The sequence below is a fragment of the Symphalangus syndactylus genome, chromosome 10, assembly GCF_028878055.3.
Source record: "Symphalangus syndactylus isolate Jambi chromosome 10, NHGRI_mSymSyn1-v2.1_pri, whole genome shotgun sequence".
NCBI classification, from domain to species: domain Eukaryota; kingdom Metazoa; phylum Chordata; class Mammalia; order Primates; family Hylobatidae; genus Symphalangus; species Symphalangus syndactylus.
Window position 1 is genome coordinate 53,466,497 of NC_072432.2, and position 12,578 is coordinate 53,479,074.

The following is a 12,578-nucleotide window of genomic DNA, read 5'->3' on the forward strand; positions in this document are numbered from 1 at the left end:
GAGTCTTGCTCTGTCGCCCAGGCTGGAGTGCAGTGGCGCAATCTCGGCTCACTGCAAGCTCCGCCTCCTGGGTTCACGCCATTCTCCTGCCTCAGCCTCTCCAAGTAGCTGGGACTACAGGCGCCCGCCACCACGCCCAGCTAATTTTTTTTTTGTTTTTGTATTTTTTTAGTAGAGACGGGGTTTCACCGTGGTCTCGATCTCCTGACCTCGTGATCCACCCGCCTCGGCCACCCAAAGTGCTGGGATTACAAGCGTGAGCCACCACGCCCGGCCACGAGCCTAAAATATTACTATCTGGTCCTTTAACAGAAAAAGCTTACCAAATTCTGTCAGAGGATATATTCTGGGATTTCTTTTTAAGATTTCCACAAGTTAGTTTTCCAAAACCTACCGTTCAGGGTATTCTTAAGCTATTTTTTCCCATTATACTGATTACATGTCCAATCACATACTTTAAAAAGTAAATGTGTCTTTTCAGCCACATGATAAAGTACGTCAAACTATAAACAGTACTTTTAGGGAAAAGTCATAAATGTGTTATAAAGACAGGAGGAAATCTAAGTGTCCTTCTTCAAATAACATTTGTATATAATATCAAGTCATTTCTAACAAAAATACAGAACAGAGACAATGTTTAGTATTAAGATAAAACAGTAAAGCAAAGTTAGTCAGATCCAAAGGGCTTTTAAAATATCATACTGATGTAATTTCTATGAACATATTTGGTAGGGTACATCCACTGGCACTATAAATTGTATTTCTTTTACTGAGAGGGGAGAACAAAAGTATTTTTTTTTAAGTCTTTTCATTTTTATTACTCAAAAAAGTTTCATTTTTTTTATTTAGCTTTCTGACTCTGTGCTTGTGCCTTCAACACTTTCACAACGATTTTCTGCTCCTCGATAAGGAAAGCATGCTTGATCCTGTCACGAACACATTTAGCATACATGGAACCACCATAGGCCCTGCTGACATGTTTCTTTGTTTTGGACAATCTCAAAAGAACTTTAGGTCTTACAGCACGAACCCCTCGAAGTCTGCCTGGGCACACACCACATGCAGATTTTGGTGCTTTCCCAACCTTCTTGGTATAAAGGTAAACAATTCTATTACCAGGGGTTCGGGACAGCCTAGTTTTGTTAGAGGCTGTATTGTAGGAAAGCCTACGTTGGTATGTCAAACGCTGGACCATTCTGAGTACCTGCAACCAATGTCCCCGGAAGAGGAAGGAAAAACAACAAAAGTATTTTTAATAACACATTATATTTATATGATCATCAACTATAGCTTGCAGGGACAATTAATATGGAACTTCTAGGAAAACAGAAAACAAAAGGTTCCAAATAGTAGTGTTGAAATCCTTAAACTATATGTGTATCTTCCAGGACTGGAGGATTACACAGAAATTAATACTCCATACCATCAACACTGGTAGCAATGTACACTCATAGGACTCTGTTGGCCCAATTAATGTTTCAAGAACCTTAAAAACAACAGTCAGTATTTAAGTGTCTACTCTTTACTAGTTACTGAGGACTTACAGAAATAACATAGGGCGTCTGTTCATAGAGAGGTACAGTCTCTCAGGGAGGAAACACGACTACAACCCATGTGAAACAGGCAAATGGACGTGTGTAGAGGCAGACACACCTGTGGCAGGGGCAGGGGGTGGGCAACAGCAGAGCCAGAGGAGGGGGATCTGCAGAGTCACCGCCTGCAGAGGGAATGGGGCGTATTAAGGGAACTACTAGGAGGGTGGAGTTGCTGGAAGACAAAGGTGGGGGTAAGAAGGAGAGAGAGATGAGCCTGGTCCTGGAATCCTAGGAAACAGCAGGAAGCACTGCACCGAGGAGTTGAAAGGACACGACTGGACATGAGAGTTCAGGAGAATAAGGTGGAAACAGTGTACTGGGGAGGTGACAAGAGTAAAGGCAGTCAGGCAGGCAAGATGCCACTTCACTATCCAGCTGAAGTGGTAGCGGAGTAGAGAAGAAGACAGGAGAGAAGTATAGGGGGTAGAACTGACTAGACTTGGTGGGTGAGGAAATTGAGGGGCTAAGGGAGAAAAGGGAACACAAAATAACACCAAGGAAGGCTTGGGAAAGTAGACAGTATGAAAGGATTATACAAATTGGGTCAATTGTCACATTCAACTAAAATCAGAGATGAGGGGCCAAGCGGAAAAAGCACTCAGGGCACACAGCACCTGCTCCACGAATTATCCAAAGCCCAGCTGCTGAAACAGCTGGCCATACCCTCAGACCAGGTTTACTTAGTGGCTGCTGAAACAACAATGTGCCATGACTCTAAGACTAATTTTACCTGCCACCACCGTCACTCACCAATCAGAGCCTGCCAACTCCCCAAAGTTCACTAGTGCCAATGGGCTTTCTTTCAAAACAATATGTAGCATTTCTCTCTTTAATAAAACTCCCAAACTTCTCTCATTAATAAAACTCCCAACCTTCTCTTTGTTCTTTAGACACATCAAAGACCACCCTGGTCTGGGTATATGCTCTGAAGTGCAATTCTGTTTTTTTTAAAAAATATATATACATTCCCAAATAAAATGCTTTGCATAGAGATTTGTCTGTGTATTGTTATTTAACTTTGACAACAGATTTACTCTGGATGGCTGAGGTATGGACTAGAAGTTCAGATCTGGACATTTTGAGTATGAACTATACTGAGTACCTATGGGTTATCCAAATAAGTGTCTATTTTCACTTTGCAAATTTTTTCTAAGAAAATACTCCCGCATATAAAGTTAGAGCATATTTATGTTCTAGTATGTTCAGGATAGTGTTATTCACAATCAAAAAAAAAAAAAACAGAACATAACCTGAATATCTAAAAATAACACATGATTTGCAACTTTAAATGATGCACTAATGAATTCAGATATTCATTCACTTTAAGTGAATAACTGCATGATGAACTACATTCCATCAAGCAGACAATCTAGTAAAGCTAATGATTATAAAGACTACAGAACAACACAAAACTTTTTTAAATAAGTTTGGTTTTTTTAGAGACAGGGTTGTGCCATATTATCCAGGCTGGACTCAGACTGGAATTTCAGGGCTCAAGTGATCCTCCTGCCTCAGTCTCTCGAATAGCTGAGACTACAGGTGTGTGCCACCGCACCTGACCACAAAATTTTTGATGTGATATTTAGCTTAAAAAGCAGGATGCACAATGTTAGTCACATTATTATTATGACTATGGTTTTAAAAACATAAATTAAGCAAAAAGTGATGAAATAAAATATATCAAATAACACTACTAATTGCATTTTGGTAGTTAACAATAGGGTTGGAATGATTATTTTTAATTATCTATTTTCCAAAGTAATTTGAATACACACAACTCTCATAATGGGAAAAAGTAAACACACGATTTAAAAGTAAATTACACAGCATGAATTAAAACTTAATGACAACAGTTTCCAAGAAGGCGGGGTGGAGGGGGGAACCTCTTTCAATATCTTCTATGTGTTCACATCTGCCTTTAAATCAAAACATGCTTTAGTAACTCCATCACTTAGAAAGTTTGATTCTAAGCTGTGAATACAATTTAAAAACTACAAATAGAAGGCCTTTTAAGGAACATGGATATGCATTCCATATTAAAATAGTAGCTGTAATTTCCTAGAAGTTTCATTTGTTTGTTTTCTGAGACAAAGTCTCACTCTGTTGCCTAGGCTGGAGTGCAGTGGCGCAATCTCAGCTCGCTGAAACCTCTGCCTCTTGGGTTCAAGTGATTCTCTTGCCTCAGCCACCTGAGTAGCTAGGACTACAGGTGTGCGCCACCACATCCAGCTAATTTTTTGTATTTTGAGTAGAGACAGGGTTTCACCATGTTGGCCAGGCTGGTCTCGAACTTCTGACCTCAAGCAATCTGCCCGCCTCGCCCTCCCAAAGTGCTGAGATTACAGGCGTGAGCCACCGCGCCCGACCTCCTAGAAGTTTTTAATAAAACTTTTTTTTGTTGTTGTTAATAAAGTAGAATAACATTTATTTCTTAAAATTTTTATTATACATGCTGTATTCATGGAAAACCAAGATCTTTAAAGGAACTCAAATTAGATATAAATTATGTTCGGCTCTGAGCTGGTTATAAATCATGTTTAGCATGGAAACAGTTAAACTGAAGCTTTCTTCTCCTTATAGGTTGCCATCATTTTCTTGATCTCCGCAATAGCTTTCCCTGGATTCAGACCCTTAGGACAGGTCCTTGTGCAGTTCATGATGGTGTGGCAGCAGTATAGCGAGAATGGGTCCTGCAGCTTGCCAGGCGCTCCTCTGTGAAGTCGTCTCTGGAGTCAATCATCCAGCGATAGGCCTGCATAAGAACTGCAGGCCCCAGATATTTGTCTCTGTTCCACCAGTAGCTGGGGCAGCTGGTGCTACAGCAGGCACAGAGAATGCACTCGTAGAGCCCGTCCAGTTTCTCACGCTCTTCCATGGACTGCAGATACTGCTGCTTGCCTTCCTGAGATTCATCCTTCTTCTTCAAATAAGGCTCAATGGATTTGTACTGTGCATAGAAGTTGCTCAAATCGGGAACAAGATCCTTTATCACATACATGTGTGGAAGAGGGTAGATTTTTGAGACCTTATTGAGGTTGGTGTCAATCCTTCGGGTGCAAACTAGAGTGTTGCCTCCATTGATGTTCACTGCACAAGAGCCACAGATGCCTTCTCTGCATGATCTTCGGAAGGTCAAAGTAGAGTCAACTTCATTCTTAATCTTGATTAAAGCATCCAATACCATGGGGCCACGTTTATTAAGGTCAACTTCATAAGTCTGCATATGAGGTTTGCCTCCAGCCTTGTCTGGGTCTCATCGATAGATGGCAAATTTCTTGATACGGGGAGCTGCGGCTGCAGCTGTCTGGGCTCCTCAGGAGGCCTGCAGGCAGGCTCCGCCAAGGGTTGTGGCCGGTAACCGGCGCGACCACCGCCGCCATCTTGGCTCCTGACGTCAGCCCCACCCCTTAACCCTGAGGTCGCTCTCCGCCGGTGTGTCCTGTCGAACATCGCGGCGTCCAGCCTGCTTCCACCGAGGACCCGCTAGCCGCCAAACTTTTTTTTTTGAATTTGTCATTTTTGAGTGCTGACATTATAAGGCAACTGCAAGCTAGATACAACGTGTCCTTCTCAAAATATAAATGATCTAGTTAAGAATAGGAATAGAAGTAAGGTTTTAAAACACATAAAGTAGTATCAATTGAGTACCAACTATATGTGTGAATCATCCATATTCTTAACATAAATATCATATAAACATAATATATATATCTACGCATGTATGTGTATGTAATAAACTTAAATAACCAGTAACAGTTCAAACCTACTTTAGTTAGATCTTTAATATTCTTTTTTTTTGAGACAGGATCTCACTCTGTCACCCAGACTGGAGTGCAGTGGTGTGATCTCAGCTCACTGCAACCTCCACCTCCCAGGATCAAGCGATTCTCCTGCCTCAGCCTCCCAAGTAGCTCAGATTACAGGCACATGCCACTACCACTTGGCTAATTTTTACATTTTTAATAGAGATGGGGTTTCACCATTTTGGCCAGGCTGGTCTTGAACTCCTGACCTCAAATGATCCACCTGCCTTGGCCTCCCAAAGTGCTGAGATTACAGGCATGAGCCACCACACCTGGCCAGATCTTTAACATTCTTATTTTCTCCTTTAATTAAACTTGCCAATTGAAGCAAATAACTTGTAATAAGATCATATTTTCCTTTCATAGTAGAAAAAAACAAAAAAACTCAAGTACTGTAGGCACACTTATGGTTCTCTTAAAAAATCAGAATCCAAATGTATGCATGCATGTCTTTAAAACTCTCTTGAATTTTGTCTTAAAGAGCGGTTAGAAAATAGTTTTTATCCACAAATTCTTGCCCTAGTTATTATACTCAACAGTTCAGTTTGGAGAAAAATGTAAATCACAGGGGAACCCACCAAATCTGCCTAAGTCACTGTATCTAGGATACTGGTGGTTTCTGATATCTTAGATCAACATTTTCTTCTTACTCCTTACCTCTCCCAAATAAATTCTTCTTAATTCTTAATTCCAAATAAATTCTCCCAAAATACTTCTCCTTACTGCTTCCCAAATAAAACCCAAACTTCTTCACATAGCAAGGCCCTCCAGAATCTGATCTCTAATTATTTTTCAGCCCTGTGCTCAAGGAAAAAGCACCTTTTCTGCCACCCAGGGAGCACTGTGAACAAAGGTCCAAGTGGCACACTTCTAGCCACTTGGACCTTTGCTCACAGTGCTGCCTCCACCCTGATACACTGCTCAAGATCATACTCAAAGGTCCCTTCACCCACAAAGACTTGTGGGGCTCCTTGCTCTCACTTGGTCCCTTCTTCCTCAAGCCTGCCCACTCACCACCTGGCACTGAAAAGTGCTCTGCACACACTTGCTTCTTAAATGCCCAAGTCCCAGGGCCAATGGTGATCATTTTAGCCCTTGGCATGTTCAGCGACAGAAGACTAGGAGCTGGGGGGCCTCTTCCTGGAATCAAACCCAGACAATTGCCCACGCCTGCCCACTTGGCTTTCAAGCTCGGCTTCCTCTGCCCTCACATTAAGTCTATCCTATTTATTATCCATTTTTCCTTTGTGAGAAAAAGGACTTTAAGATCTTAGCAAATTAGCAGAAAAAGAAATTAACTTCTTATTCATTTTCATTACTTGATTTCCCCAAGGAAGTGAAAAATTAATGAGATGACAAAAAGAGAAGTGAAAGAGGCTTTGAGGTGCTTATAAAAGCCACTTTAAGTGGCTTCAAGAGCTGATGGAATTTTTTTTCATCATGTCTAATTTCACATCAAAACTTATTCTTTTATAAAAATAAAAGGAAAACCATATCATATAGCTCATAAGCTTATGAGCTATGAATAGAATTGAATATGGAGGGAGATTGGCAAAATGGATAAACACATTTCTAAGTGGGTAAAGAGAAATCAGAGATGAAGGAGATGAGTACATAAGAAGAACCTGGATTAACTGAGAAGGAATGAGAAAAAGTAATAACAATGATAATACTAATAAAGGAGGCCACAGGGCACCCTGGAGAGCAGGCTCTCACTGTGTGCTGTCAAACCATGCTCAGCACTGCCTAAGTGCTTGATGAATGCATTGGACAAATGCATTTCTCCTCGGTTTCAACACTTGTGGGCTTCAAATGTTTCATGCTTTAAATATCTGGGCTTCTGCACATGGAAATCCTCTGCCTGTGATGGTCCTCCCCAAGACTCCATCCTTTACCTTGTTGATTTCCACTCAACCTTCAGATTGCAGCCCACGTGCTTGGCACTGTGCCTCTGGAAAGTCTCCCAGCTCCATCATTGCTCTCTTAGTATTATTCTTTTTTTCAAATGCTTATTGTAGTTTGTAATTATATATAGTCATGTGTTGCTTAACAATGGGGTATGTTCTGAGAAATGCATCATTAGGCAATTTCGTTGTTGTGCCAACGTCATAGAGTATACTTACAAAACCTAGATGGTATGGCCTCTTATACATCTAGTCTATATGGTATAGCCTATTGGTCCTAGGCTTTAAATTTGTACAACATGTTACTTTACTGAATACTTTTGGCAATTGGAATAAAATCATGAGGCAATAGGAATTTTTTGGCTCCATTATAATCTTATAGGATCTCCGTCGTATAGTTCTCTATCACTGACCAAAATGTCATCAGGTGGCATCTGACTGTAAATACATAATCAGCTCTTTAAAGTGCAGATAGTATGCTCCATGAGGGCAGAGACAGGTACATTTTTCTCAGTACCACTGTATCATCCCTAGAACTAATGTAATGCCTGGCATACAGCAGGCATCTTGGAAGCGTTTGTTACACGAATGAATGAAGGGTTTAAATACTTCTTTGGCTTCCTGACTTGTTGAGCTTCCCACACATACCAAAATCCAAAACTCCCAGAATGGTTTTTCCTTGCCTCTCCAGTGCCCTATATAGACACCCTCTACACGTGCAACTTGCAGATCTTCCAATGGACCACATCCTCTCACTACCTCCACACCCCACTCATGATGTCTCCATTTTGGAATTCCTTCCCCTGTCCAGTATTCAGGACTCGGCTTCGGCACTGTCTCTTCTGGAAGCCCCATCCTAATCTCTCCCTCAGACTGGATTAGGTGCTTTTCTACCGTGCACTCCTAACATGTTCTACCATAGAACTTATCTCGCTTATTTATCATACTATTTATTCATATGATTACTTGTATGTTTTTGCCATTACACTGAGTTCCTTGAAATCAGGAATCTAGCTAATAGTCATATGTTGATGTTATGTAAGTGCATATTTCTGTCATTTTTTTTTTTTTTTGAGATGGTCCCACTGTGTTGCCCAGGCTAGAGTGCAGTAGCACAATCACAGCTCACAGCAGCCTCAACCTCCTGGGCTCAAGTGATCCTCCCACCTCAGCCTCCCCAGTAGCTGGGACTATAGGTGTGAACCACCACCCCCAGCTTATTTTTTAAAATTTTCTGTAGAGACAAGGTCTCAGGCTCATGTTTTTTTGCCCAGGCTCATGTCATATCTTTTATAAAATATGCTTGGCACAATGTCAGACACATAGACATGTACCTGTTACACAAACTTGGTCTCTGCTGAATGAACACACTGAATAGTCATTTTGCAAATAGAAAAGATTAAGTCAGATCATATCATGAAATAAAAGACACTTAGAGGAACTAAATATGCTATGACTGAGTGTTGAATTAGCTTCTTTTTTATGATATGCTCAAATGACTTCAATCCTATATAAATGTTGAAAAACAAAGCAAGAGACACTCAGGGAAAAGTCAAAAACTTACAAGAAGCATCAGCATGAAGGATCCCATATAGATGATCAGGAAAAACAATGAGATCATAGTTAGAGTGAGAATTCCACGTATCCACCAGTTTTTCCACCTACAAAGAAAACGTAAAGTTAGCATTTAACGTGTTCTTAAGGTTTTTTGTATGGTTTCAGTATTGATTTGCCAGATTTATGAATTTTCCTTAACTATACTTTAAGATTCCACTACTTCACTTTATATGATAACAAACAAGAAAAACAAAAAACAAACAGCATTCATTCACACACTGGGAGATAAATTAACTTTTAAAGTTATGTTAGCCAAGAAAGAAAATAATTTTTTTTTTTTTTTTTTGAGACAGAGTCTCACTCTGTCGCCCAGGCTGGAGTGCAGCGGCGCCATCTCGGCTCACTGCAAGCTCCACCTCCCGGGTTCACGCCATTCTCCTGCCTCAGCCTCCCGAGTAGCTGGGACTAGAGGCGCCCGCCACCACACTCAGCTAATTTTTTTGTATTTTTAGTAGAGACAGGGTTTCATTGTATTAGCCAGGATGGTCTCGATCTCCCGACCTCGTGATCTGCCTGCCTTGGCCTCCCAAAGTGCTGGGATTACAGGTGTGAGCCACCATGCCTGGCCAGAAAGAAAATAATTTTTGTTAAATGTGAGTAGGGAATAAATCGTGAGGTTAGGGAGTTAGGTGGTCAGGGTGGATATGAAAGTCAGGTATCCCACCAGGGACCACATGGAGGGGAAGAACGAGCCAGATACAAAAGCCCTCAAAAGAGATGATGCCCAATTAGGATGGCAGATGAATAGAGTCATGATTTTAAGAATATGATATAGATAGCATGGACTGCCAATAAGAATAAATAATGAAAAATAATACCAAACTAAAACTGAAAGAACAGTGATTTCAGTGAAATGAAGGAGTGAGGTGCCAGTTACCTAAGAGGTCAGCTACTGAGGATAAAGACAGATGAAAGGACACTTCTATTGTTCAAAGTGTATTGACTGCTTTCTTTGATTAGGGACAAAGCCTTTAGTAAAAGTATTTCCTTGGCCTGGCACGGTGGCTCACACCTGTAATCCCAGCACTTTGGGAGGCCGAGGCGGGCAGATCACGAGGTCAGGAAATCGAGACCATCCTGGCTAACACGGTGAAACCCCGCCTCTACTAAAAATGCAAAATAATTAGCCGGGCGTGGTGGTGGGTGCCTGTAGTCCCAGCTACTCGGGAGGCTGAGGCAGGAGAATGGTGTGAACCCCGGAGGCAGAGCTTGCAGGGAGCCGAGATCACGCCACTGCACTCCAGCCTGGGCGACTGAGCGAGACTCCGTCTCCAAAAAACGAAGTATTTCCTTATCCTTGGGCCTTTCTTTGCTCCTCAGAGCAGAGCTTTCCTGCTGGTACACCAGCTGGTCCCTGCCATGCTGAGAACTGGCCTCCCTCAACCCTCGCTGTAAGGGCCTGGCATGCCTGACCGCACCCCACCACCACCACAAGCCTCACACTTCATCCCCAGTATGCCATACAAATAATCACTCCTTGTGTTACCACGTCATATAAACTGTTGGCAGCTCTGTATGAAAAATCCAGAATTTCTGAATGCTCCTATATACAACTGATGACTTCTGTATTTAGAATTGTCACTGTTACCCAGGAGGCGGAGCTTGCAGTGAGCCGAGATCGCGCCACTGCACTCCAGTCTGGGCGACAGAGCCATACTCCGTCTCAAAAAAAAAGAAAAAAAAAAAAAAAAAAAAAAAAGAATTGTCACTGTTTTTCTTTAGGACTTTTCTGATTTTTATTAATTCAACTGGTAGCATTTAAATTATGTTACAAGAGATTTTGATTCAACTTAAAGTCTAGTAACATATATGCAGTGTATTCTAAGCACAAGTCCTCACTCCTTTTTTTAAAAAAATAGAGACAGGGTCTTACTATCTTGCCCAGGCTGGTCTCTAACTCCTGGGCTCAAGTGATCCTCCTGCCTTGGCCTCCCAAAGTTCTGGGATTTCAGGCGTGAGCCACCATGCCCAGCCCTCATTCCCTTCTTAGAACAGAAATATTAGCTGCCTTCATAAGATACAGAATTGCTTCAGCCCAGGAGTTTGAGACCAGCCTGGGCAACATGGTAAAAACCCAGCTCTACAAAAAATGCAAAAATTAGCTGGGCACGGTGGTACTCGCCTGTGGTCCCAGCTACTGAGGGGCGGGGGGAGTGGGGGTGAGGAGGCAGGGCATGTCGGGGGCTGAGGTGGGAGGATCACTTGAGCCCAGGAGGTCAAGGCTGCAGTGAGCCATGATTGTGCTACTGCACTCCAGCCTCAGTGGCAGAGCAAGATACTGTCTCTTAAAAAAAAAAAAAAAAAAAAAAAAAAAGGATTACATTCCTTGCTTTCAATCACTCTCCAATATAGTTTAAATACTTCCAACAAATACTCTTTTCAAATATTCCTTTTATCATGTCATTTTTTGCACACAGGATCTAAAATACCAACATACCAATAACATGCATTTTTTTCCAGCTTCCAAGTTTCTTCATAAGGTAGTCAAATTGCATTCATTCAACTTTATTTCCCTCTATTGTTTAACAAACTATGTAGACATAAACTTCTCATGAAAGCATGAGCATCGGGCAGAACTAAAAATGAGTGTAGAGTCAAAAATGCTATGGCTGAAAGGCTCCATGTAGTTGTACAGATATAACTGTTTGCGGATTAATGGATGGATTAGGAAACTGGGCTAGGTCACAAATCTAGTCAGAGGTAAATAAAGGACCACAAGCCAAGGCAAAATCCTGTCTCTATAAAAAATACAAAAATTAGCCAGGCATGGTGGCTCATGCCTGTAGTCCCAGTTACCCGGGTGGCTGAGGTGGGAGAATTGCTTGAGCCTGAGAGGTAGAGAGGTTGCAGTGAGTTGAGACTGCACCACTGCACTCCAGTCTAGGCAACAGAGTGAAACCCTGTTTAAAAAAAAAAGTAAGAGGAGGGCATAAAACTTGACCAAGCGATTTCCCTTTTAGGACTTTATCCTAAGGAAATAATTAATGGATGTCAAAATAAAGTTAGCTACAAAGAAAAATGTTTAATGTAGAAGTATTTTTATTTATTTATTTATTTATTTATTTTTTTTTTTTTTTTTTTTTTTTTTTTGAGACGGAGTCTCGCTCTGTCACCCAGGCTGGAGTGCAGTGGCACAATCTCGGCTCACTGCAAGCTCCGCCTCCCGGGTTCACGCCATTCTCCTGCCTCAGCCTCTCCGAGTAGCTGGGACTACAGGTGCCCGCCACCACTCCCGGCTAATTTTTTGTATTTTTAGTAGAGACGGGGTTTCACTGTGGTCTCGATCTCCTGACCTCGTGATCCGCCCGCCTCGGCCTCCCAAAGTGCTGGGATTACAAGCATGAGCCACCACGCCCGGCCAATGTAGAAGTATTTTTAATTGTGAACACTTAGTAATATACTAAATGCCCAGCAATAGGTGGTCAGTTGGATAAACTAGACTATAGCCATGCAGTGAAATATATCATACAGACATTAAAAATGTTTCTGAAATATATTTGGGATCCTGCATGAAATACTGTTCCTAATAATACCATGGAATGAAAATGAAAACAGTAAGGTAGAAAACAGTACAATCTCATTTTTGCTTTACACACATCCATACACACACACACACACACACACACACACTGCACAAGAAAAAAGCCTCAAAGAGTAAA

At 41.6% G+C, this 12,578-nt stretch overlaps 2 protein-coding genes and 1 pseudogene across 2 annotated transcripts in view; all 3 read right to left on the reverse strand.

Moving 5' to 3' along the window:
• The window catches only part of CDS1 (CDP-diacylglycerol synthase 1), a 71,846-nt gene that overhangs the window by 34,394 nt on the left and 24,874 nt on the right, over positions 1-12,578 (reverse strand). Inside the window, exon 3 of the mRNA XM_055297110.2 lies at positions 8,867-8,963. Coding sequence (XP_055153085.1) covers positions 8,867-8,963 — 97 coding nt within the window. The remainder of the gene's footprint in view (positions 1-8,866; positions 8,964-12,578) is intronic.
• On the reverse strand, positions 792-1,232 carry LOC129492165 (large ribosomal subunit protein eL34-like). Its single transcript, XM_055297111.2, has one exon. It carries the CDS (start codon positions 1,193-1,195, stop codon positions 842-844), a length of 354 nt encoding a protein of 117 aa, XP_055153086.2. The 5' UTR covers positions 1,196-1,232; the 3' UTR covers positions 792-841.
• Positions 4,019-4,990, reverse strand: LOC129492164 (succinate dehydrogenase [ubiquinone] iron-sulfur subunit, mitochondrial-like; annotated as a pseudogene).